The sequence below is a fragment of the Phyllobates terribilis genome, unplaced genomic scaffold (genome assembly GCF_046119375.1).
Source record: "Phyllobates terribilis strain yellow unplaced genomic scaffold, ASM4611937v1 Scaffold_1__5_contigs__length_1240528914, whole genome shotgun sequence".
Classification (NCBI taxonomy): domain Eukaryota; kingdom Metazoa; phylum Chordata; class Amphibia; order Anura; family Dendrobatidae; genus Phyllobates; species Phyllobates terribilis.
In genome coordinates, this window is record NW_027362761.1 from 880,968,085 (window position 1) to 880,994,141 (window position 26,057).

Below are 26,057 nucleotides of genomic sequence, written 5' to 3' on the forward strand. Positions count from 1 at the left end.
AGCCACAAATGGACACCAGGTGCCACTCCAGGACAGATCATACTACTGAGGCAGCTGACCCCAAGGGTTAGGGCAGTACACATGGACTCGGAGTCCAAGGCAGGACTGGATATTGGAGCTGGTTCAGACGGGACCAGTCCTGGTGCTGGTATAGATAATGTGGATATCAAGCACATATTCAGGTTCAGGTACTGCTGGAGCGGTTTCGGGTTCAAGTACTGATTCAGACAAGGCTGGTACTGAAGCGCACTGAAATCCAATTCTCCTCATGACAATATTTTTGTCCACAATAAATAACATTTATTTTTTAGGCTTTATAGTATTATTCTAAACTAGTAATTAAAATACAATCTACATGTTTAGATAACTTTGCTGCAGTATGGCGGTGAGGTAGTGGGGTCAGAAAGATTGCTTGCACAGGGGCGCTCAACAGTCTGTGTTTGCCCCTGCCCTAGTGATACACTTGTCTTTGCTTCTACAGCGCTCTCCTGAACATCACTGGGCAACACAGCAGATTTGCTCAAAAGGCTTATCCAGTGCTAAACAAAAGTCATGAAATTGAAGCATATTATGGGTCCCAATACATAAAACGTAGCTTTAAATATCAAGTTTGAAAACAAAAATAATGATAGCATTTGGCAGCACTTTTTTGTTATATGTTTTACACCCCATCTCTTTAAATTCTTCATCATTTTCAAGATCTCCGCTTGGTGTCAGTGCACATTTCTTCCACTGATATAGTGTAGCAACCTGCAATTGTGTGATCAGGACAGATTTTAACTAGAGATGAGCGGATCTTTTGAAATTCGAATTCACTGACTTTGCCAAATTTTCCCCCAAAATCTGATTTACGGCGAATACACTTGCACAAATCTCAATACTGGAAAGCTTGTTATTGCACAGAATATACAAATGGGGAGACAAGAGGGAAAAAGAACCCTACTGACCATAAGAGCTTACACTTTTCAAGAGAGAGAGGACTTCACTCACCATAATAGCTTACACTCTACAAGGGATAGAGAGATAACCCTACTGACCATAAGAGCTTAAACTTTACAGGAGAGAGAGGACTTTACTCACCATAAGAGCTTACACTCTACAGGGGATAGAGAGATAACCCTACTGACCATAAGAGCTTACACTTTACAGGAGACAGAGAGGACCCCACTGACCATTGGAGCTTACACTCTACAGGAGAGAGAGAAAGAAAGTGACAGGACAATGGTGACCATAAGAACTTACACTCTACAAAGAGGCAGACTTAACCAACTATGGAGATGGAAAACACCTCTGCTGTACAAATTGTGCTGCACTGGGAACTGCTGATCTGTGATGGCCCAGGTACTGACAATTACTGTACGAAGTATGATAATAAGATGTCATGACTGCAGGACATGATGGAGAAGCCTGCACGGCTGCGCAAAATTACGTTAGGTCATTCTTTGCTGCTTCAGCCATATGGGAAATGGTGCCAAGCAAGTGTTTTTGTTTTTTTTTGCAAACCACAAGTTTCAGAAAATTTGAATCGAACTCAATCTTCCATGGATCGATTCCCTGATCTTCAGTTTTAACCTTTAAGGCTGTGTGCCCACGATGCGTTTTTTAAGCGTTTCCGCAGCGGCAAAAACGCTGCAGAAACGCTTAAAAAACACATGGTAGAAGGCCTGCCATGTCCCCCAATGATAATCTGCATGTGCTGTGCACATGCTGCGGAAATTTCCGCTGCGGATTATCATTGCGGAAAAAAACGCAGCACTACCAATTATTTTGCGGAAGTGCTGCGTTTTCGCCGCCATTGACTTGCATTAGAACGCGGCAATTCTGCAAAACTGCCTCTGTACTCGCGTAATTGGCGCGTTCTAATGTGCGGATGGTACCCGGGTGTAGAGGAGAGGAGAGTCTCATCCACACCCTGGTACCATTAAAAGCTGTAAAAAAAGAATAAAATAAAAAATAAAGATTATATTCACCTTCCGATGGCCCCGAGACTCCTTCCCTGTGCTTGCCCATAGATCGCGGGCAGATCTGTAGGACCTGCGCTGACATCACAGTCATGTGACGGCAGGTCCTTCAGTACAGCGCACCACGATCTGCCGGCAGCCAGCACAGGAGCACAGCAAGTCTCGGGGGCCATCGGAGGGTAAGTATACTTTTATTTTTTTATTTTTTGACATTCTCTCGGGTCACACTATATAAATCCATGCTGTTTGCATGGATTTATATAGTGTGACAAAGTTGACGCTAAATGTTGATGCTAAAAGTTGATGACAAAGTTGATGCTAAAATCGCTTGGAAAGCGCTTGTCAACCCGCATGCGGAAATGCAAGTGAAGAACGCTTCACATCCGCATGTCCCTGGCAGGAAAAACGCATGTACAATCCACATGCGTTTTTTTCTGCCAGGGAGATGCAGAAACGCTCAGGAAAAATCCGGAGCATTTCTGCATCGTGGGCACATAGCCTAAATATACACTAAATGTATTTACAAATGGGTAGGAACAAGTGATGAGCGAGTACTAAAATGCTCGGGTACTCGTTGCTCGGGTCGAGCACATTGGAATACTCGGGTGCTCGACCCGAGCAACGAGCCCAATGTAAGTCTATGGGAAACTCGTCCATTTTTCAGGCGGCTCCCCCCGGCGGTCTGCAGAGGGCCTAAAAATTGCCCAAATCAATGGGAACAGTGCTCAAATGACATGGGGACAGCATGGGGAAGACCCCTGGAAGCATTTCTGACTCCCAGGTCACTTCTGTCAACAACGCTGTCAGAGGTATTACGCCACTTTTACGGACTCACAATAAAACATACAAAAACAAAACCAAAATGGATTTTCCTGGGAAATATGTTAAGGAACATCCTTTCCATGACATGTACAATGTTTATAAAGCAAAATAAATAACCAAAAACAAAAACATGTTCACAGCGTTTTTGATGCGTTTTTGCACTTTTGCATTGCTTTCAACCAAGCCAAATGCATTCACCAGGACATTTCATTTTAACATTTTACAACCTTATCAGGCCATGTGGTGTGTGACACATCATCAGACACATGCATACAGTGCTGAAAAGTCATGGGAACAGCATGGGGAAGACCTCTGGAAGCATCTCTGACTCCCAGGTCACTGCCTAAAAGTGTGCCCATCACAAGTGATCCTTGGCACATGCAAAGATGCCTCCCGCCATGAACCTGTCATTGCAGACTTGCAACAATCACCGTCCACGTCCTTGTCCCACTGCAGCGTTCAGTTGTCCCTACCCCATACCTTGGAATGCAAGCGTAAGTATGCCAGCCACCCACCCACCCACAGGCTTCAATACTATACTGAGAAATTTTTGACAGCTGCTTGCACTTGAAATGTGGCCTTTTAGGCTCATGAAGGCGGAAGCTTTCCATAACCTCATGCCGGTGGCAGCCGGGTGTCCATACTCGGTCCCCAGCCGCCACTATATTTCCGGTATCGCCTCCACCTTCCACAAGCATGGGTCCCACAACATTACCCATGCCCTCCCCAGAGCACTTACTGGGAAGGACCGCCTAACCACAAAAACGTGGATAGGTGAATGTGGCCATGGACGGTACGGAGCCAGTCCACAACTTTTTTTGCTGACAGTTGTATTTAGCTCGGTGAAAGGACTGGCATAGAGGGAAACCCTATCTACCCTACATGTCATTTCTCACAGGAAGTCCTGTAATGCAGCTTGTTGCAGAAGCAATGGCAGCCCGTCCAACATCAACTCACCCTTGTCGGTGGTGCTTTGACACACACACATCTTTCTTTGCACATTTAATTTCTTGAATACAGAGTTGGACAATGGCCTGATCTGTAATGCGGTTTGAGAAATAACATGCATAAGCATGGCCGATCCACATTAAAAAAGCAGCCATAGAGTGTCCGGGAACTTTCCCCCACACTTTTCTTAGCCAGGGCTGCTTTTCGGCAGGGTTGGATGGGCCCACCAGAGAACCGGAGACTCCTCCGGCGGGCCCTGGCTTCTCCTTCAGGAGAGTTCATAGTGCCGAGGTGAGGCCATGATGATGATAGAGGCCACAATCTGCTTAGTTTTCTGTTACTTGGAATGCAAGTGCAAGTATGCAGACAGCCACCCACCCACTCACAGGCCGCAACACTAAACTGCCAGATTTCTGAGCAGCTTTTTGCACTTGAAATATGGCCTTTAAAGCTCGTGGAGGCGGAAGCTTTTCACAACCTCATGCCGGCGGCCGGGTGTCCATACTCGGTCCCAAGCCGCCACTATATTTCCTGGTATCGCCTCCGCCTTCCACAAGCACGGGTCCCACAACATTACCCGTGCCCTCCCCAGTGCACTTACTGTGAAGGACCGCCTAACCACAAACACGTGGACAGGTGATTGTGGCCAGGGACAGTAAGGAGCCAGTCCACAACTTTTTTTGTTGACAGTTGTATTTAGCTCGGTGAAAGGAATGGCATAGAGGGCAACCCTATCTACCCTGCGTGTCATTTCTCACAGGAAGTCCTGTAAAGCTTCTTTCACTTGAAATGTGGCCTTTTAGGCTCGTGGAGGCAGAAGCTTTTCACAACCACATGTCTCATGCCTCGTGTCCATACTCGGTCCCCAGCCGTCACTATTTCTCCTGGTGTTGTCTCCGTCTTCTACAAGCGCGGGTCCCTGAACATTACTGCTGGTACTTTTCTGTGGGAATTTGCTTGCCTCCTACCAGCCTGGAATATTTCCAGCAAACTATGGTATGACGCCATGGTATTAGCACTGCCCCCAGTACCAGTAGCGAAGCCATCCCCAATTTCCTTCTCAGGAATTTTATTTGGTAGACTGAGTGGCTTCCCAAATACATTTTCTCACAAAGGAGCTGAAGATAGAGTGGCAGTAGGTGCAAGTTTCTCCAGCCTGTTAGATATTATAGGGTAAACGGCAGCACATTGGATCAGTGGTTAGCACTGAAGACTTGCAGCGCTGGGATCCTGGGTTCAAATCCCAGCAAGGACAACATCTGCAAGGACTTTGTATGTTCTCCACGTGTTTGCGTGTGTTTCCTCCTCAGTAAAAAAGCAGCCATAGAGTGTCCGGGAACCTTTCCACACACTTTTCTTAGCCAGGACTGCTTCTTGGCAAGGTTGGACGGTCCCACCAGAGAATCCTCTGGTGTGCCTTGGCTTCTACCTCAGGAGAGTTCATGATAGCGCTAACTTTGCAGCTGCTATGGGGCTCTTGAGCGGGTGAGAAAGGTTAGCCCTCAGAATCAAATCCTCTGGTGGGAACAATGTTTTTCAATCTGAAACAGCTTCTCAGTGGGAGTTGTATTTCACCACAGCCATATTCTTTAGCTCGGTGAAAGGACTGGCATAGAGGGAAACCGTATCTACCTCGGCTGTCATTTCTCCGTCACCAGGTTCCGCCCATTATCACACACGACCATGCCTGGCTGTATGTTCAGCAGTGAGAGCCACAGATCAGGTTGCTGTGTTACAGCTTTCAACAACTTTGCAGCGCAGGGCGGTTTGTCAATTAAGCATTAAGCATGTTATCTTCAGCACAGCCAGTTGCCGCTTGGCCAAGGCAGTGCTGCAGTGCTGTCAGCTTGTGACTGATGTGGTCATTTCGGAGAGGGAGGAGGAGGTGCATGAGCTGAACAATGTGATTACATTGTTGTTACATTGGTGACGCTGTTTTTTATACTAAAGAAAGATCCTACTGTTTTGTTTTTTTTACGTTTTTTTTTTAAGACAAATGCATTCACCGGGAGATGTAATTTTAACATTTTACAACCCTATCTGGCAATGTGGTGTGTGACACATCATCAGACACATCCTGTTTTATTTATGATGGAGGGACTCTGAAAGTCATAAAGCCTATTTTTATAGGGACATCAGACGGCCCTTACTATTCTTAAAAGGCCAGCAGTCAGCCCTAGCTATTGTTAGAGAGCCATCAGCCGGCTATGCTTTGTTGTTTCCATTATTAACAAGTGGGTCTCCTATACTGTTATTGCGTATCCAGTGACTGCAAGGGCTGCCAAAAATTTTGACGCAACCCAATACACCTTTGAAGAGACATAGAGGAGGGTCTCAGTAAAAAAAATGTTCCCATTATAAAGGAGCGGGTCTCCTATAGTGGTAATGCCCATGCTGTGACTGCAAGGGCTGCCAAAATTTGGGAAAAACTCCACTAAGAATTTAAAGACACTTAGAGCCCTGGGGGGTATACATGAACATATTGTATAATTTTTTTTTTTTACGGGCATCATAAACACCCTTTAAAAAAATTAGGTGGGTGTTGCATCATGGACCATGGTCACCCTGGTGATATGGTGGTGGAGGATGAGGAGAAAGAGGAGGACAAGAGCAAATAGCCAAAATCAGGAAGCGTATACCCATGTGTGAGTGTGAAAAGGTGCATGGGAATACACCTCCCAAGAAAAGACACTGGATTGGAGTTTAGGTTACGCTGCTATCATTCGGTGGTGTTGAGAAGTCTGGCCCAATCCAGCCCTTGTTCATTTTGATAAGAGTCAGCCTGTCAGCATTTTCAGTTGACAGGCGGATGTGCTTATCAGTTATAATTCCACCAGCGGCACTAAAAACCTGCTCTGATAAATCACTGGTGGCAGGGCAGGCCAGGACCTCCAAGGCATAGAGAGCCAGTTCATTCCACGTATCCAGCTTGGATACCCAATAATTATAAGGCACAGCGGAATCACGGAGGACATTGGTACTGTTGGCAAGGTACTCCCTCAGCATCTTCCCAAACTTTGCACTCCTTGTGAGAGTACCCCGCGCCTCAGGGCCTGTCCGATGGGAGCGTCTGAGAAAACTCTCCCAGAACTTTGACAGTGTTCCCCTTCCTCTGCTGGATTGAAGTTGTGTCTCTCTCGCCTGTACTCCTTGGTTGTCCAACGAAGTGTGCCCTCTGCCGCCAGCATTTTCAGATGGGAATTTTTTTAATAGTTCCGCAACAAGGAAGAGCCTTCTGGTACAGCCCCATTTTTGTAAACCTGTCCGCCTCAGGAATAAGAGATATAAAGTTCTCCTTGTAGCGTGGGTCTAGAATTGTCACCAACCAGTAATGACTGTCACCCAAAATTTTGAGAACGCGAGGGTCATGGGAAAGGCAGTGTAACATAAACTTGGCCATGCGTTCCAGACTACTAACAGGAGAGACTTCCGTGTCCTCACCAAGAGGATGACTGACCATGCTCTCCTCCCCTCCTCTCTGTCCTCTGGCCATCCACGCTGAACAGACGGTATGACAGCTGTGCAGGTAGTACCGTGTATAGTGCATGAAACTAGCTCCTGTCCTTCCTCCTCCTCTTCCTCATTGTCACCCAATCCACACTGGGATGAGATGAGGCTTGGCTGTGTGTAATCACCCTGTATGGTTCCTTGCTCCATCTCATCGTGCTCCGCCTGCAATGCATCCTCTTTGATTGTGAACAGAGAGCATGTCAGAAGACAGAGAAGCAGGATGGTGACGCTAATTATGGCGTCATCGCCGCTCACCATCTTGGTGGAGTCCTCAAAGTTTTGGAGGATGGTACATATGTATGACATCCATGTCCACTCCTGAGGTCTTATGTGTGGAGTCTGAACTGAATACTGACGGCCTTGTTGATGCTGGTACTCAACAACAGCCCTCTTCTGCTCACAAATCCTTCCCAACATCTGCAGTGTAGAGTTCCAACGAGTGCAGACATTACACACCAGTCTGTGAGCCGGAAGCTACAAACGCTGCTGAAACACGGCAAGGGCGGCGGAAGCTGTAACTGACTTTCTAAAATGGGCACACAGGCGGCGTACTTTAACAAGCAGATCCGGCAGCTCCGGGTAGGATTTGAGAAACCGCTGAACCACAAGGTTAAGCACATGGGCCAGGCATGGTACGTGTGTGAGCTCGCCTCGCCTCAGAGCCACCACCAGGTTCCGGCCATTGTCACACACGACCATGCCTGGCTGTAGGTTCAGCGGTGTGAGCCACAGATCTGCCTGCTCTTTCAGAGCTGTCCACAACTCTTCAGCATTGTGCGTTTTTTCACCTAAGCATATTAGCTTCAGCACAGCCTGTTGCCGCTTGGCCCGAGGCAGTGCTGTAGTGCTTCCAGCTTCTGACTGATGTGGTCATTTCGGAGATGGAGGTTGAAGAGGAGGAGGAGGCTGAGGAGGATGAGGTGCAGGAGCTGTAGACAGTGGGGGCAACCCTGATTGACCTAGAGCCCGCAATCCTTGGCGTCGGGAGGACGTGTTCCGTCCCAAGGTCCGACTGGGTCCCGGCATCCACTATGTTAACCCAGTGTGCCGTCAGCGAGATGTACCGTCCTTGCCCACAAGCACTTGTCCACGTGTCTGTGGTTAGGTGGACTTTACCGGTAACTGCGTTGTTGAGAGCATGGCTAATGTTTTGGAACAGGTGTATGTGTAATGCGGGGACGGCACATCGGGAGAAATAGTGGCGGCTGGGAGCCGAGTACCGAGGGATGGCCACCGCCATCAAGTTGCAGAATGCTTCCGTCTCCATGAGCCTAAAAGGCAACATTTCGAGCGCAAGCAGTCGGGAAATGTGAGAATTCAGTAGTGTGGCCTGTGGGGCGTTGGCTGCATATTTGTGCTTGCGTTCCAAGGACTGGGGTATGGACAACTGAACGCTGCGCTGGGACAAGGACATGAACGTGCTTCCTGATGCTGCTACTTGAGAGTGTGCAACGACAGGTGCAGGGCAGGAGGCATCTTCGCATGCACCATGGGCAGGGGATTGGCTTGCATGCACAACAGCGGAAGAAGTAATGGTGCCACCCGCAGACACTGTTCCTGGACCCTGGGGTTCGGCCCACAAAGTCGGGTGCTTTGCCGCCATGCGCCTGATCATGCTGGTGGTGGTCAGGCTGGTCGTTTTGCCACCCCTGCTGATGCTGGCCTGGCAGGTGTTGCAAATGGCCTTTTTGGGGTTATCGGTAGAGTCTTTAAAAAACAACCAGACTCGGGAAGACCTAACAGTTGTACTGGCAACTTCCTTCGTGTTGGTGTTACGGGGAGTAGTTGCCTGCCTTCTGTCTGTCTGCGGCCACCACACTGCTTCCTGCCTGTTGGGGTGCTTTGCCTCCCTCTGTGTGCTGCTGTCCTCGCACTGCATTTCCTCCTGCCAGGTTGAATCAGTTACTATATCATCCACCACCTCGTCTTCCACTTCCGCACCCTGGTCCTTCTGACTTTCTGGCAATTGTGTCTCATCATCGCCCACCTCTCGTGACACTTTCCCACCATCGCCTTCGTGTGACCGTGGCTGCTCAAATATTTGGGCATCGCTACACGCAATCTCCTCTTGCCCCCCTTCAAGTGGACCGGGCGAGAGGCCCGAATCTATAAATGGAATAGTGAACAGCTCTTCAGAGTGTCCAAGTGTGGGATCAGTTGTCTCTGGGTACTCAGCATGGTGGGAGGAAGGAGGATCAGGGTGAGGAATATGCGGTCCAGACTCATGGCTACTGAGACTTGACCGTGTGGAAGACAGGTGGTGGTGGTGGTGGCTAAGTGACTGGAAGCATTATCCGCTATCCAACCAACAACCTTTTGACACTGCTCTGGGTTCAATAGTGGTGTGCTGCGGTCCCCTAGAAATTGGGACAGGAAGGTCAGGCGAGAAGATGTGGGTGTTTGTTGTGTCACAATTTCGGCTTGCCCACGGCCTAGTCCTCGGCCTCTGTATGCACCATTACCATCACGTCCAGTTCCCCGTCCCTTGCCACGTACCTTGCCCATTTTAAATGGAGGATAGTATCTTCTATGCTCACTACAAATGACTGAGTTTGGAGCGAATTTATATGTGATCCGTGTGACGGAGAAAACACAGTTTTAAATACCTGGCCTGTCGGTAAGTAGTTTGACCTGCAAACTGCTGTGAATTGCTTCACTGACACACTGAAAGAAATTTTTAATGGAGGCCAGAAATGGCAGTATTTTCTGAAAATGTATATGTGATCCGTGTGACGGAGAAGACACAGTTTTAAATACCTGGCCTGTAGGTAACTGTTTTGAACAGCAAACCTGTGTCAAAAACTTTGCTGACACACTGAAGAAATTTCTTAATGGAGGCCAGAAATGGCAGTATTCTCTGAAAACGTATATGTAATCCATGTGATTGAGAAAACACAGTTTTAAATAGATGGATTTTTAGCGCTGTAATATGGAAGGACCTGGCTGTATTCTGCAGTGCCAACAAGCAAATGGTGCAGAAAAACCGTGTTCTCTGGATTGCTTTTAAAGCAAATAATGAGGATTAGGCTGCGTGCACACGATGCGATTTTCATGCGTTTCTCAAAAACGCATGGTAATCCGCACCCCATGGTCTCCAATGGCATTCCGCAATGTCAATCCACATGCTGCGGATTTTTCCGCAGCGTTTCTGCAGCGCTCATAAATCCGCAGCATGTTCATTAATTTTGCAGAAGCGCAGCCGAAGCGCCGCCATTGACTTGCATTGAGACGCATAGAATCCGTGTCTGTACATTTGTACAAGCGGATAATATGCGTTTCAATGTGCGGATGGTACCCAACTCTGGAGGAGAGAAGACTCTCATCCAGACCTGGGTACCATTGTACCTGTAAAAAAAAGAATAAAATAAAAAATAAAGTTTATATTCACCTGTCCGGCGGCCCCTGCAGCGCTTCTTCCAGGACCTGAGATGACGTCACGGTCATGTGACCGCAGGCTGTCTCGCGAGATGCCGGCAAGCCAGGAAGTAACCAGGAAGGAGCGCGACAGCACACGCGGCGGCATCGGGGGTGAGTATAGCTTTATTTTTTTATTTTTACGGTCACACTGTATAAATCCATGCCGTTTGCATGGATTTATACAGTGTGACCTAGTTGTCAAGCACTTTCCAAGTGATGCTATCGCCTGGAAAGTGCTTGTCAGTCCGCATGCGGAAACACATGCGTTAACGCATGTGGATACGCATGTGAATCCGCATGTATTCTCTAGGAAAAACGCATGCACAATCTGCATGCGTTTTTTCTGCTAGGGAGATGCAGAAATGCTGCAGAAATTTTCTGCTTCATTTCTGCATCGTGGGCACATAGCCTTAAGATGCAAAAAAAATTATTCCTGGCCCCTGAGACCTGGGCCTATTTCCAGAAATATCTAACAGCAGCAGCCGACAAAACTGGAATGGAGCCTCTTGTGCTATGTGCACTGCAGTCTGCTATATACACTGCCTGCCTATATACACTGCCTGCCTGATATCTCTGCAGATGGATTAGTTAGTTCTCAAAAGGACTGTTTGTTAAGATGGATATGTGTAATGTACGTTTTTTCTCCCTACACTACCTAATACACAAGCAAATCTCACCCTAGCTCAGTAGCACCTCTCCCTACACTGTCTGATTCCGGAGTGACTGTGACGAGCATGGCGGCGCCAGATCTGATATAGACCTGATGACGCTGTGCGGCCAGCCAATCACTGTAATACCCACAACCAACATGGCTACGGCATTACAGTGCATGGCAGGCAATCCCTGCATGTTCATTGGCTCTCTAAAGAGCGCCATACATGCAGGGAGGGGACCTGAGTTCCCGCCCGAGCAACCCAGAAATACTCGCCGAGCTTGTCGAGCACCATGATGCGCGGGCGAGTACCGAGTAGTGGCGAGCACGTTCGCTCATCACTAGTAGGAACTTTAACAGTATATATGTCATACCAAAGCAAGTGTTTTCCTAACATCATGCAGTCCTGTTAAAGGGGTTTTCCACTACAAGCATATTAATAGCCTATCCTTAAAATAGGTTATCAAAATGAGATTGTTGAGAGTCCATCACCCAGCATCTCCTCCGATCAGCTGTTTCCAGCTCCTTCAGAGGTGGGATGTAAACAGTGTACAGAGTGGAACAGCACAGCTACGTACATTGTTAAGTGGCCACTCCAAGGTACTGCAGCTCAGCCTATCCAAGGAAGGTCATCAGTATCATTGTTATGGAAAACCTTTTAATGCTCTGTTTTATAAAGCATTATATTTATAGCCCAAAATCTCTTTTTAACTGTTCTTGTGTCTGAAAATGTTTGAACCAGTTCACTTAGGTACTTGAAAGCGGCTTTTTCAATATTAAAACTGATTTAATTGCTCCAGAGTGCTTAAAAAAAATAAAAGCCACTAGTCACCCACTGGACCACCACTGTTTCTTCTGACTTGGACAGAATATTGAGGCTGCAGCTGATTAGAGGCTGCTGATTGGCTGCAGTTCAGACATAATGCTGCCTATCAGTACAGGAACCATGGCGCTTGCAGGGTTTACCAGCAGCAGAATGGAGGAGCGGTGTTGGTCCCGTAGCTGAGTTTGGCATTTTTTTTGTCTTTGAAACTTTTTAAAGTAGTGGACAACTCTTTTAACAGAACTCTTGTTTTGCTGGGTCAAAATTTACCAAAGAATTTTTATGTCCACTGTTATATTAGCTGGGTGGATTCACAGGACCCTAGCCTGCTCCATATATCTCAGTACTACAGGGACAGGTAAAGCAACTCTAGTGTATAGGACTGCAGCAATGAAGGTTTCAGATTCCTGGACCCGGGGTAATAACAGTCATGGACGTAGGATGAGAAGCCTCTGTAGTTTATCACAGTACACTTAACAAGATGGTCAGTTTGGATCTATCACAAGAACCAATAACTGAGTGGCATTGATCTTTTCATTCACACATGAATATTTTTATTACCGTGGCAAAGTTGATTTTAACAAAACATAAAAGCTGATTTAAAGCATCATTCCAGAGTTTTATTTTATTGCAGTGCTGGAGTGGTGCCACTAATTTAGGTTCCTTTCCCCTAGTATTATACTTACTAGCCGCAATCTTCATCTTTTATAGGCGCTGCTCCGGTCGGTCTTCTGCAGGTTGTGACCTACAGGATCACTCCAGTGTTTGCTGGAGCAATCTGGAAGTAACTTCTCAATAAAAGTTTATGAGAGCCAGAACGAGGCCAGAACAAGGCTCTAATAGACTTGTGATCGTTACCTCTGACTTCCGGTCAGTTAGAAGTTGCAGTCACAAGATGGTGGCGCAGAAACGGAGTGACGCCACTCCAGTGCTGAAATAAAAAAATCTCTTTTTTGGTGCTTATAAGAATAATCCAGTGAAGACGATTTCACGTATTTCGTAACAATTCTATTATATGATCGTATTTCTTTCTGCTATCCATGAACTCTAGACAGTTTTATCAAACTTCAAAGTTCACTGTCCTTGTAGAATAATATCACACTTCACAACATTTATAATACCTGATAAAACTAAAGGTTGTAATGTTATGGCCTTCAAACAGAGACAGTCTCATTCTGATAAAGATAACTAATTATCAGAAGGATCAATGTTCAATAGGTTCAATATGTTGGATACCAGTGGTGAGATAATACCAGTTAGTTCCATGTAATACAACATTTTTATTATTTGTGTCTTATCATGCAGTGCTAATCTTATAATCTCTGTATACTTCAAGTGAACCGTGTAATTGATACAAGTTAAAGCTACATATTGTTTTTAACATGCTAACAACTGATCACATAGTTACAATTAGGCTGGCTGCACAGAGTGCAAGCAAATTTATTCAATGTTCCAATTATGTGTCACAATCATTTACCCAGTCTTTACCAAAATGCTGTCACACACACGTGGATTGTGGACCCACTGCGCCACAATCCTGGTTTACCATTGGAGCGGCGTGGCTAAGCCACCTGGTTTTCGCTAGAGCTCCTGATGGTGGAGTTAGGTTTGAGCTGCAGATGGCCGCCAGATACCACTCCAAGGGCAGTCCACAGTACTGCGGCAGCTGACCCCAAGGGTCAGAATCATAGACACAGACGCTGAGTCCAAAGCAAGAGCGAATATAGATGCAGGTTCAGACAGTGCAGATCCTGGAACACCTGACAGGACGGACTCTATTGCAGGTTCAGACAGTGTGGATCCTGGAACACTTGACAGGACGGACACTGGCACTGGTTCAGGTACCGTCGGAAAGGCTGCAGCTCAGGTACCGCCGGGGCAGCTTCACGCTCAGGTACCAAGAAAACTGAAAATAGTAGCACAGGTCACAGACCATAGTAACCCGCCCAAGTTGTCGAGTTGCGCAGTACCGAGTGCTTACTATATGGACCAAAGAATGGCAGACCATTCGGTAAAACACATACAAAACTGGAGAACCACCGAATGATAGGTCCAATGAGTCAAAGGAATTAAATAAATAACCTTTATTGGTGTTATGGTACAAAAAAGTGGCACTACATGCAGAAGGGAAGCCGCACTGAAGTGACCAAACACAATAGCATATAGCATCACAGTGAATACATATTTTGCTGCACAATGAACAGTACTCAAATGAGAAAACAGGTACATGCCTAAGAAACAATGATAGTAGATATATGTCACATATGGTGAAAGTCACCTAGCAGTCCGGTGTAAATGACAACTGAGTGGCCAGACAATGAAATTACATATAATCTGAATAATATCATGAGTTAAATTATTCTGACCATTCACAAGTTAAATGCATCCAGGACTGCTAATATTGCATACCACAACTAACCACAAAGTCAAGTGGTAAGAGATTAATTAATTAATATACCTGTATACTGGGCAGTGTAGATGAGTGGCACCCCGCTCAGGTACCGCCGGAGTGGCTTCAGCTCAGGTTACAGGATCCCCTCTCTCCCACAAGGGGTTGAGCCACGCTGGGGCCTCTCCTGCTAGGTGGGACATCAAGAATCCCACTTTAGCCCGATCAGAGAGAAACTGATTGACTAACATTTCATAGTGCAGCGTGCACTGATTTAGGAACCACCGACACTGCTTGAGGTCCCCGTCGTAAAGTGTCGGAACAGACAGACGAGGACAAGCTCCAGATGCATAAGTTGCAGGCTGATTATTTAGTGTCGAGGTTGCTGCAAATTGGGCTGGAGCAAATGAAGCTACTATCGTCAGGGCATCCACACGGGTATTCACAGTATGCAGATAGGAAAAAAAAATTTCCTGCTGATCTCGCTGACGGATCAACTCTTGGTACAACTCTGAGGACAGAGAGATCTTCGGATCAGCGGGGTCCATGGCTTGTACAAATGGTCATGCACGTGGATTCTGGAACACTTGACAGGACGGATACTGGTGCAGGTTCGGCCAGTGCGGATACTGGAACACTTCATAGGATGGACACTGGCGCTGGTTCAGGTACCATCAGAGAGGCTTCAAGCACAGGTACCGCTGGAGCGGCTTCAGACTCAGATACAGCTGGAGCGGCTTCAGACTCAGGTACTGTCGGAGCAGCTTCAGACTTAGGTACTGCCAGAACAGCTTCAGACTCAGGAACCGCCAAGAAAACAAAAAAACTGACCAGCACTTCCATATAGTGTGAACAGTTGCATGCTGCATTGACTGCACAACATACACTAAGAAAGCACAGCAGCACACTGTAAGGGCCAAGACATTTGCAAACACTGAGAACATAAGAGCTAAACCGCATCATTGCTGAATAAAATGTACTTATAAAAAATAAGTACGGAGGCTACCTTTTCATGGTTGATAGGCATACATGAATTGGCCAATTTATGCGCTAAGAGCCTTCATTTTTTGTAAGTACACTTTATTCAGCAATGATGCGGCTTAGCTCTTATGTTCTCAGTGTTTGCATATGTCTTGGCCCTTACAGTGTGCTGCTGTGCTTTCTTATTGTCAGGTACCGCCAAAGCGATTTTGGACTCAGGTAATGTCAGAGCGGTTTCAGGCTCAGGTACCGCTGGAGCGGTTTAAGGTTCAGGTACCACAGGAGCGGCTTCAGGTTCAGGTACTGCCCCATGGGTTCAACAACAGGTTCAGGTTCTAACAGAATAGGTTCAGGAATAGGTTGAGGGAACAGACAACTAACTAGCAGGGAAAATCTTAAACCAACACTAAAGAGGGCGTGGTACAGGCACCTCCCTACAGGGGAGCGTGCCTTAGATACTAGATGCCTCCCAGCTACAGGCTGGGGTCAGATTCAGAGTGCACGCACTACACCTTTAAGAGGCAGAGAGCGCACGCACACCGCACTAAGCGGCCGCCAGGAGTCCAGCACATTGGGCGTAGGCCCAGGAATAGTAAACCGCGGCAGGACAGAGAGACGCCACTGAACGGACGTGGCGGTAAGTATGTCGGCATCCCTGCCAGGAGGAGGGACGCCAGCATTAGCGTTACAAATGCCCACTAAAAACAGGCCCAGGTACTGATTTATGCAGACCAATGCATGATTAGGGACTCATACTACTTGAGGTACAGTGTGGTGGAGGCCAGAAAAGTTAAAAAGTAAATATATTACTTAGTTATTCTAGCAAGGGCTGTTATCACCATGAACTCCATTCTAATAATATTTTCTGTCACAACACTGCTATGGGGCCCAGTCTCTCATCTAGTTACACATTTCAATCTCAATCTTAATAAAATATTGGGTAATATGGTTTGAAATAGAATCTCAAGCTTCTGCATCATGGCACAATTGGAATGAAAATGTCTAACCTATCATTATATAATTTCACTGATCGGCTGTGCATTAAAAGTTCCACACACAGACAGACTTCCATAATTATCTACTATGTCCTGGCCTTCCAATATTCCTCTCTGATGCTGTCCCCTCATAAGTAACTTCCATCAACCAAGCTTGGATTGAAAATGGCTCTAAAAGACATCTTCAACACATCATACATATAAAATCAAATCAGTTATATGACCACCAGAGAGGGGAGAGATATGATCATCCCACATTACATTTCGACAGTTAGTTTCTCCACTGGTACTAAGAAAGCATTAGACTGGATTGGAGGATAGTGACTTTGCCTTCTTGACAATATAGATTAGGAGTTTCTACTGTGGTGGCAGTCTGTGTTAGTGACATTCTATTAGAATACTTCCCCATCATCAGCAGAAAGATGGTCTTCCCAACATCCATACTTATTATGTTGATTCTCACTTAGCCAGAATTGGTAGTATGGCATTGGCTCATGGATACTAAACTATGGTTGGAATCCTCCTCCTGCTCAAAACCATCGATGGTTACCCATGACTGAACTCTATAGCCTTGAAAGATCAACCATAACCCACCTGATCCCCATTTTAAAATTGTCTTGTAAACTTTGTGAGTCAAATCATATCTGGTCCTTCACCAATATTTCCTTTTCTAAAGAATCTGGTATTCATCTTAATAACCCAATTTAGCAGTGCTGGTTCCACTCTCGCCTCTCTCATGTGTTTCATTTCATACAAAACTATTAGTTGCCCATCCCCCATTGTCTTCCAGATAGGTTAAGCCACCACTTGAGCTTTTGTACTCAGAATTTTCTCAGGGCCATCCTCCATCCTGCTTTTTCTAAATCTGTCTTTCTCAGACACACATATGCAGATTATGAATAAGGCTTATAGCCAAAACATATAGATCTGTTCCTATAATATTTTTACTTGTTTATGTGCCAGTTATCACTCCTAGAAGTTTTAAATGGATTAATAAATGTTACTTTTATATACTCATCAGAGATAATTTTTCCACGCTGTACCCTTTTTTTCCTCTACATGTCTTTCTCAGAAGTTTGAAGAACCAGACATTACCACCTGGTTTATGGATCTTCCACTTCCTTTTGCCTCCAGAAGTATTGATAAAAACTGCTTTCAAGATGTTACTATCAAATCACGTTATGTTCCGTGCAGTTTCCTGTGAATGCTGGTCCTTTGAGAATGCAGAAGGTCCAATTTTTTAATTTTTTTTAGAAGTGCCCAAATTTGGCTCCCTTCTGGAGAGATGTACGGAGAGTTTTATCCTTATTCACAGATTGCAGATTATCCTTCACTGCAGCCTCGTTCTTGTTCCAAAATAGCGACATTTTCCTGAAGACCTCCTGAATATCTATCGCAAAGGCATCTTGTCATTGCAGCTGTGCATAACACAAGCATGAATCCTGGCGTTATGTATCCCGCTAGCTCCTCAGCCATATGATTTTTAACACTGGCTTAATAAAAGTGAGGACTGTAAAGACCACCTTAATGACTGAGGCGCTGTATAGGTCATCATAATGAGTGGAGGGCTATGAGGGCCATCATACTGAATGGGATACTGTGGGTGCCATCCTAATGAGAGAGGAGCTGTGCGGCCATCATAAGGAATGAGGACAACATATGTACAAGTGTAAAAGGACAATACTGAACAGAGGTCAGACGGAGTCCATAGTAACTCCGCTGCCTCATTATAGTGAATAGATCCCTTGGGGGTTTCATCTGAATCACATCACTCTGAGATTCACGTGGAAACCCCGAAGTAAGTGCTTAGCGTAGAGCACCAGATAAATGTGATCCAAAATGTTACGTAATGTTCCTAACAAATGTTCCTAACAAATATTCCTAAAGTAATCTTCCTAACAAAAGCTTCAAATCAATCCACAAAAAAGCCCCCACTCAGGCCCATCATCTGTTATCGGAAATATAGGGGGCTTCCACGTTACTGGTAGCACAAATGCTCTGGAAAAGAGAAATGGCTCCTCACTATCCCCCCAAAAGAAATCCAGCGAATTCTGCAATCCCAAATCCAAATGCCCCCTCCCTTCTAAGTCCCACAGTGTGCTTAAACCGCAGTTTGGCATTTCTGTAGCGATGAGAGCCCGCCTAATTTACGGGTGCATGTCTCCAGAAGCATGAGCAACGAGTAACATACTGGTCACTACAGCAGCAGTTTGCAATTTTCACTCAGCAACGTCCACTGCTGCTTCTTTCTGGAAAACACCCATGTAGTTAAAATCCTCAGCACACCTGTAGATAAATTCCCAAAGGGGTATAATTTCAAAAATGAGGATTCTGCTCTTCTAATACTTAGGGGCTCTGTATATGGAGTCTGCATACTATTTATTCTAGTAAAATCTGTGCTCCAGAAGGCAAATAGCGCTCCGTCCCTCCCAAGTCTCACCGTGTTGCTAAGCAGTACTGTACAGCCACATATGGGGTATTTCTACATTCAGCAAAAATTATGTGACCTAGTTTCCAAAATGAGGGCACTTGTGGGGGGTTTCCATTGTTTAGGCACATCAGTGTCTCTCCAAACTCGATATAACATGTGCAGACCATTCCATTAAAGTCTGCATCCCAAAATGTCACTCCTTCCTTTCTGAGCCCTGCCATGTGCCCAAACAATAGTTTTACCCCACATATGGGGTATGTGCGTGCTCAGGAGAAATTGCACAAAATATTTTGGGGTCCATTTTCTCCTGTTACCCCTTTGAGAATAAAAAAAATTGCGGCTAAAAAACATTTTTGTGGGAAAAATTGTATTTTTTTATTTTCACTGCTCCACGTTATAAACTTTCGTGAAGCACTTGGGGGTTCAAGATGCTCACCACACATCTAGATAAGTTCCCTGAGGGGTCTAGTTTCCAAAATGGTGTCACTTGTAGGGGGTTTTCACTGTTTAGGAACATTAGGGGCTCCCCAAACGTGACATGGCATCCACTAATTATTCCAGCAAATTTAACATTCAAAAAGTCAAATGGCGCTCCTTCCCTTCTGAGCCCTACCGTACGCCCAAACAGTGTTTTTTCCCCACACGTCAAGTGTTGGCTTATTCAGTAGAAATTGCACAACAAATTGCATGGTGTATTTTCTCCTGTTACCTTATGAAAATTAAAAATTTGGGGCTGAAAAACATTTTTGTGGGAAAAATGTGAAAATTGTATTTTTACGGCTCAATGTTATAAACTTCTGTGAAGCACCTGGAGGTTCAAGGTGCTCACCACTCATCTAGATAAGTTCCCTGAGGGGTCTAGTTTCCAAAATGGTGTCACTTGTAGGGGGTTTTCACTGTTTAGGAACATTAAGGGCTCCCCAAACGTGACATGGCTTCCACTAATTATTCCAGCAAATTTAACATTCAAAAAGTCAAATGGCGCTCCTTCCCTTCTGAGCCCTACCGTACGCCCAAACAGTGATTTTCCCCACACGTCAAGTGTTGGCTTATTCAGTAGAAATTGCACAACAAATTGCATGGTGCAATTTCTCCTGTTACCTTATGGAAATGAAAAATTTGGGGCTGAAAAACATTTTTGTGGGAAAAATGTGAAAATTTTATTTTTACGGCTCAATGTTATAAACTTCTGTGAAGCACCTGGAGGTTCAAGGTTCTCACCACTCATCTAGATAAGTTCCCTGAGGGGTCTAGTTTCCAAAATGGTGTCACGTGGGGGGTTTCCACTGTTTAGGCACATCAGTGGCTCTCCAAATGCGTCATGGCGTCCGCTAATTATTCAAGCAACTTTTACATTCAAAAAGTCAAATGGCACTCCTTCCCTTCCAAACCATTTGCGCCCAAACAATGATTTTCGCCCACATATGGGGTATCGACGTGCTCAGGAGAAATTTCACAACAAATTTTGGGGTCCATTTTTTCATGTTACCCTTGTAAAAATAAAAAAATTGGGCCTAAAGTTTTGTGAAAAAAAGTTAAATGTTCATTGTTTTCTTCGACATTCCAAAAATTCCTGTGAAGCACCTGAAGGGTTAATAAACTTCTTGAATGTGGTTTTGAGCACCTTGAGAGGTGCTGTTTTTAGAATGGTGTCACTTTTGGGTATTTTCTGTCATAAAGGCCCCTCAAGGTCACTTCAAATGTGATGTGGTCCCTAAAAAAAATAGTTTTGTAAATTTTGTTGGAAAAATTAGAAATCGTTGGTCAACTTTTAACCCTGATAACTGCCTAAAAAAAAATTTGGTTCCAAAATTATGCTGATGTAAAGTAGACATGTGGAAAATGTTATTTATTAAATATTTTGTGTGACACATCTCTCTGATTTATGGCCATGAAAATTCAAAGTTTAAAAATTGCGAAATTTTCAAATTTTTTTGCCAAATTTCCAATTTTTCACAAAGTAACGCCAGTCATATCAAATAATTTTACCACTATCATGAAGTACAATATGTCACGAAAAACCATTCTCAGAATCAGTGGGATCCGTTGAAGCGTTCCAGAGTTATTACCTCATAAAGTGACACTGGTCAGAATTGTAAAAATTGGCCTAGTCATTAATGTCACAGCCTTCGGGGGTAAAGGGGTTAAGGAGCTTTTGAGATAATTCTCCAATTACCTTTGGTCCCTTGAGAAACAGGCAACTACATAAGAGTTAAAATTACTAAACCCTTTCTCCAATTAGGATGTGAATAACCTCAAATTAAAGCTGAGAGTCTGCACTTAAGCACATATTGATTGTATAACTGTATCTTGAATATGTTTTGGTAAACAGCTAAAATGCCGAAACGTAAACTTGTGTCACTGTCCAAATATTTCTGGACCTAACTGTATATGGCAGAAAGCTCTTGGAGGATTATTTTACACAGGGAATCATGAGAAAGCTACTTGTCTGCATTAATAGCTTTGCGTGGTCATAAAGTTTGGCATTTTGAACTACATACTGTGCAATACTTAGCAATCAATACACAGAAAATCAGGTCAAAGTTTAGCACTAATAAGACGAGTCCTTCAGGAAGGCGGAGGAACTGTTAATTAACATCTTGACTTCAATCAGACTTTAGTCGGACACATCACATGGTGATTAGCCTATAGATAACAGGAGGATATAAGTTGGCTGGAGACACACAGATCCGCATCTCAGGTTGATCAACTGTGCATCCTAGATCTCACCTACAGCCATCATCATGACCTTTAACGGAAACTGGAAAGTTGACAGGAGTGAAAACTATGATAAATTTATGGAAGAAATGGGTAAGTTACTGATTCTCTTCCATTTCTTCATTTAAGATCATGGATTAAAAAGTCTCTCCAACAGCAAATTCCAAAGGGTTACACAGAGCTCAATGGAAGAAAAAGACAAAAAGGCTTGATATAGACAAATGCTAACTCTTGCCAGTTTGAGGTCTAGAGAAGAAGGAATTTCAGTCTTCTATTCTCTTCTAAAATTGATTATGTTCTCTCATAGGTGTTAATATAATGAAAAGAAAACTCGCTGCACATGATAACCTGAAGATCACAATCCAGCAAGATGGGGACAAGTTTAGTGTGAAGGAGTCTAGCACTTTCAGAAGCATCGAGATCAACTTCACCCTTGGGGTCACATTTGAGTACTCTCTTGCAGATGGCACAGAGCTCTCAGTAAGTGAAAATATTATATTTTATGTAAAATCTCATTATGGCATAGCCAGCATGGTTTGGTTATTGTTACAATATAATCTCTGAACTAGAATATAATTTTGGGTGTAATTTAGGGAAGATGTAAAAATATTAAGAAAGAAATTCAACCTGTAAGTTCTCAATACTGACAGAAAGCCCATGGGATGTTAGTCTTTATCAATCTGGACACAGAGAGAATCATTTATAATCTAAAGATGCACATACACATTTCATGAACGTTGGCCACACCCGCCAACTATGTAATGTGTGTAGGTGGTGTCCCAAGGAGGATTGGGTATGTAGGACTTGTTCTTACAACATATAAGCCTGATTTTCCCCCTCCACCTATCAGGGCTCATGCAGACGTCCGCGGATTTTGGTCTGATCGGGGACCACAATGCATGGAGTTGCTGGGGGTCTCCAAGCGTGATAGCCTCAGAAACATATGAGGCTGTCATACTCTAGTCACGAGAACTGCAGGCCATCTGGGCTTGGACAAATTTGCATGGACGTCTGCATGAGCCCTTAAGAACACATGCAGGAATAGCGATCGGCTGAACAAGCCACAGCACATTACTGGGACCTGAACATTCTATACACTTTGAACACCAGGTGGCGCCATATTATGTAAAGAAAATGCCATAACCTTTAACAGGATGGTTTTTTTAAACGCATGTAAATTTCAAATATTGTTCATGTTTATACATACATTTATCTATACACTGGATGTGGTATGTAACGGTGGGCAATCCTCTTCAATGGTAAATGCCAATTGTTAAGTCTGTAGTACTAATACTAAAGATTTACATTCTTAGGGCTCTTTCACACATCTGTGTTTCCGATACGTGTGGTGGCAGTTTCCACACGTACTGGAGACACGGACACACCTAGGCCCATTCAAATCTATGGGTCTGCGCACATGTCAGTGTGTTTCCACAGACCGTGTGTCCGTGTGCTCCACATGCTGACTTGTCTGTTTTTTTGCGGATACACAGTCCGCAAAACTTACCACACGGATGACATCTGTGTGTCATCAGTGTGACACGTACCGGCGCCTGGGAACTAGTGTACAGATAGCACTGTTCCCAAGCGCCGGGAGCTGAACACTGCACTCATCATGGTTCCCTGCCGGCGCTGGCATCAGCACCAGCAGGGACAATGATGAGGGTAGTAGTGTCTGCTCCTGCAGTGTCCCTGTGTGAAAATAAGAAAAAAATAATAAAATCCATATACTCACCTGTCCGGAGATGTCCCCCGCTGTAATCCTCTGACCGGCTGAGGCTGGGGAGCTGGGGCGAATGAGCCGCTACAGCGAGCAGCTCCGGAGCTGCGCTCAGTGAGTGACAGGACACCGCTCGCTAAGCACAGCTCTGGGGCCCGCTTGCTGGAGTGGCTCATTCTCCCCGGCTCCTCGGCGTCAGCGGTCAGAGGATTACAGTGGAGGACACTTAGGACAGGTGAGTATATGGATTTTATTATTTTTTTCTTATTATTACACAGGGACACTGCAGAAGCAGACTACTACTACCCTCATCATTGTCCCTGCTGGTGCTGATCGCAGAACTGGCATGGATCCATGATGAGGGCAGCGTTCAGCACCCGGCGCTTGGGAACAGCGCTAACTCCAGCGCTGATTCCCAGCCGTCAGTACGTTTTATCCTGATGCGGCACATGGGCGGCACACGGTTGCCACTCGTGTGACACACATGGACACACGGGACACAGATATCTCCGGTACCGGTTTTTCCGGTACCGGAAATATACGGACGTGTGAAATCGGCCATAGGGCTCGCTCACGCTAGCGTATAACTTGGATGAGTGCTATAAGATCTTTTATCAGATATCACTCAGCCCAATGTTATACTATGGGGCAGTGCAGATTAGCAATTTTTTTCTCATGCCGATTCGGCATAAGAAAACAATTGCAGCGTTTTGCAAATCAAACCATGCGCACCCATACAAGTCTAGGGGTGCTTGCAAAACATCGGACTGCACTCGGATGTCATCCAAGTACAGCCCGATGTACGTGCACAAAGACAATGGAGAAGATGGAAAAATTAAGTTCTCCATCTTCTCCACACCTGTGATACGATTCTCTCATGCGAGAAAATCGGATCACACTAAGATGACACTCAGATCAAACCCTAACAGAGTTTGTGCCGAGTGTCATTAGCATAATCGGCCCGATTCTCTCGCATGAGAGAACATACACCAGTGTGAGCGACTCTTTAGATTGGAATACATCCCTTATTTTTTAGTCACTAGTGAATGAAATAAATTTAGCAATCAGCCATTAGACAAAAAACACCAGGACAAAATAACAACTTGAATGTTATAATTAGAATGTGACATACCAACTGGGGCCAGAGTCACATTGGTCTTTGCATTCCTCTATAGCTAGATCCCTGTGGTATTCATAATAAATACATCACTGATATAAAGAATCATTATACGTTATCTTACTTTTTACTTTACAGCAATATGTGATGAATGTGATGTTAGCCATTGTTCACAGCTGTATCACTGAACTCTGCACTTTCTTCCCACCCACCAGGGCTCCTGGGTAGTAGAGGGAGATAAGCTTGTAGGAACATTTGCAAGGAAAGACAACGGAAAACAACTGAAGACAAACAGAGTAATTATTGGAGATGAACTTGTACAGGTGAGTTTTAAGTATTTAGTATTTTCCTGTGCACTTTTACTTCAGTTTGGGCATATATTTGCCCACTTTAGAGATTTGGATACCAAGATAGTGGGCACTTAAGCACTGGAAAGAGTTAAAGAAACAGCAGCAGATTATAAAACTGCAAAGTAGATTTCTGTTATGTTTGCACAAGGTCCCTGACTGGAGTAGCATTTATGGCAAGGAGCATGGGGGCACACACTATTCAGAAAAGGCCCAAATTCATTAAGTGGTGTATGTGCATCTTAATGAATTCAGTGGCTTTTATTTCAGCAAGACTGGAGAGTGTTTCAGGGTGTTTGCTCCTCATCAGTGCAAAGCAGAAGGTCTGATTTGGCTGGGTGAGAACCCTCTTACAAGGGGTCTAAGGGATAACGTTTCTTCTTGTGGAGAATGCCATCTCGGGGTAAGATGACTAACAGGCCAAGCAATGCTTTTCTGTAAATATAAAAAATATTTAAATTTCCAGAAGAGCGTTGAATGGCCTGTAAGTCTCATCACACCGACATGGCACTCCCCACAAGGAGAAGTGTTCCCTCTTAGGACGTCTTCATTACATGAGTAAAACACAATGTTCCACTGTATACTCATCAGAGATTTACTAGTGGTGCTCAGGAAATGGCATCTTTTCTCCTAAATTAGCCTTATAATACATTGTGACCTCATGATGTATGTCTTGCCTTGATATAGTCATTGTAAATAAGTCCATGGTTTATGTCAGTCACTCTTATGCATCTCTATTCTCTTTCAGACCTACCTCTATGAGGGAGTTGAAGCCAAGAGAATCTTCAAGAGAGGCTAAGCCATATCTAAAGCAACTGGAAAAGTTACAGAGACACTGACGGCAATACTGCCCGCTATATATAAAAGAGCAAAACACTACATCATCAAGCCATCCACTGTATATATTAAAGATAAAGTTTATCTACATGACCCAGAGTCACTTTTTCTTTTTCGGTAATAAAGAAACTATTGCTTCAGTACTGTGCAGCTCATTCAAAGTAAAGTGATGACCATCCTGGAACAATCACAAATGTGTTTTTAAGTTCTAGTATCTCAGGGTTTAAAATGCTTAACTTTAGTTTGTTCCTTCAAGTCAATGAGTGATTCATGTTTTCCTACATGTTAAGGGCATCAAGATAAAGCTGCATGCACTGATCCTATATATTGGTCTTTGTGAAACATTGGGCATCCTACATATCACTACATTTAAAGTCAGTTACGACATT

General features: G+C 44.7%; 1 protein-coding gene across 1 annotated transcript; it reads left to right on the top strand.

Moving 5' to 3' along the window:
- Positions 1-21,582: 21,582 nt before the first annotated feature.
- On the top strand, positions 21,583-25,808 carry FABP2 (fatty acid binding protein 2). Its single transcript, XM_073639739.1, has 4 exons — positions 21,583-21,740; positions 21,955-22,127; positions 24,700-24,807; positions 25,580-25,808. The coding sequence occupies exons 1-4, from the start codon at positions 21,674-21,676 to the stop codon at positions 25,628-25,630; spliced, it is 399 nt and encodes a 132-aa protein (XP_073495840.1). The 5' UTR covers positions 21,583-21,673; the 3' UTR covers positions 25,631-25,808.
- The last annotated feature ends 249 nt before the right edge of the window (positions 25,809-26,057 follow it).

Bases quoted from the DNA above. Each gene is read 5' to 3' on its own strand.
- FABP2 (XM_073639739.1), top strand. From the start codon at position 21,674: ATGACCTTTAACGGAAACTGGAAAGTTGACAGGAGTGAAAACTATGAT. The intron at 21,741-21,954 runs GTAAGTTACTGA...GTTCTCTCATAG, and splicing joins TAAATTTATGGAAGAAATGG to GTGTTAATATAATGAAAAGA. The intron at 24,808-25,579 runs GTGAGTTTTAAG...ATTCTCTTTCAG, and splicing joins TTGGAGATGAACTTGTACAG to ACCTACCTCTATGAGGGAGT.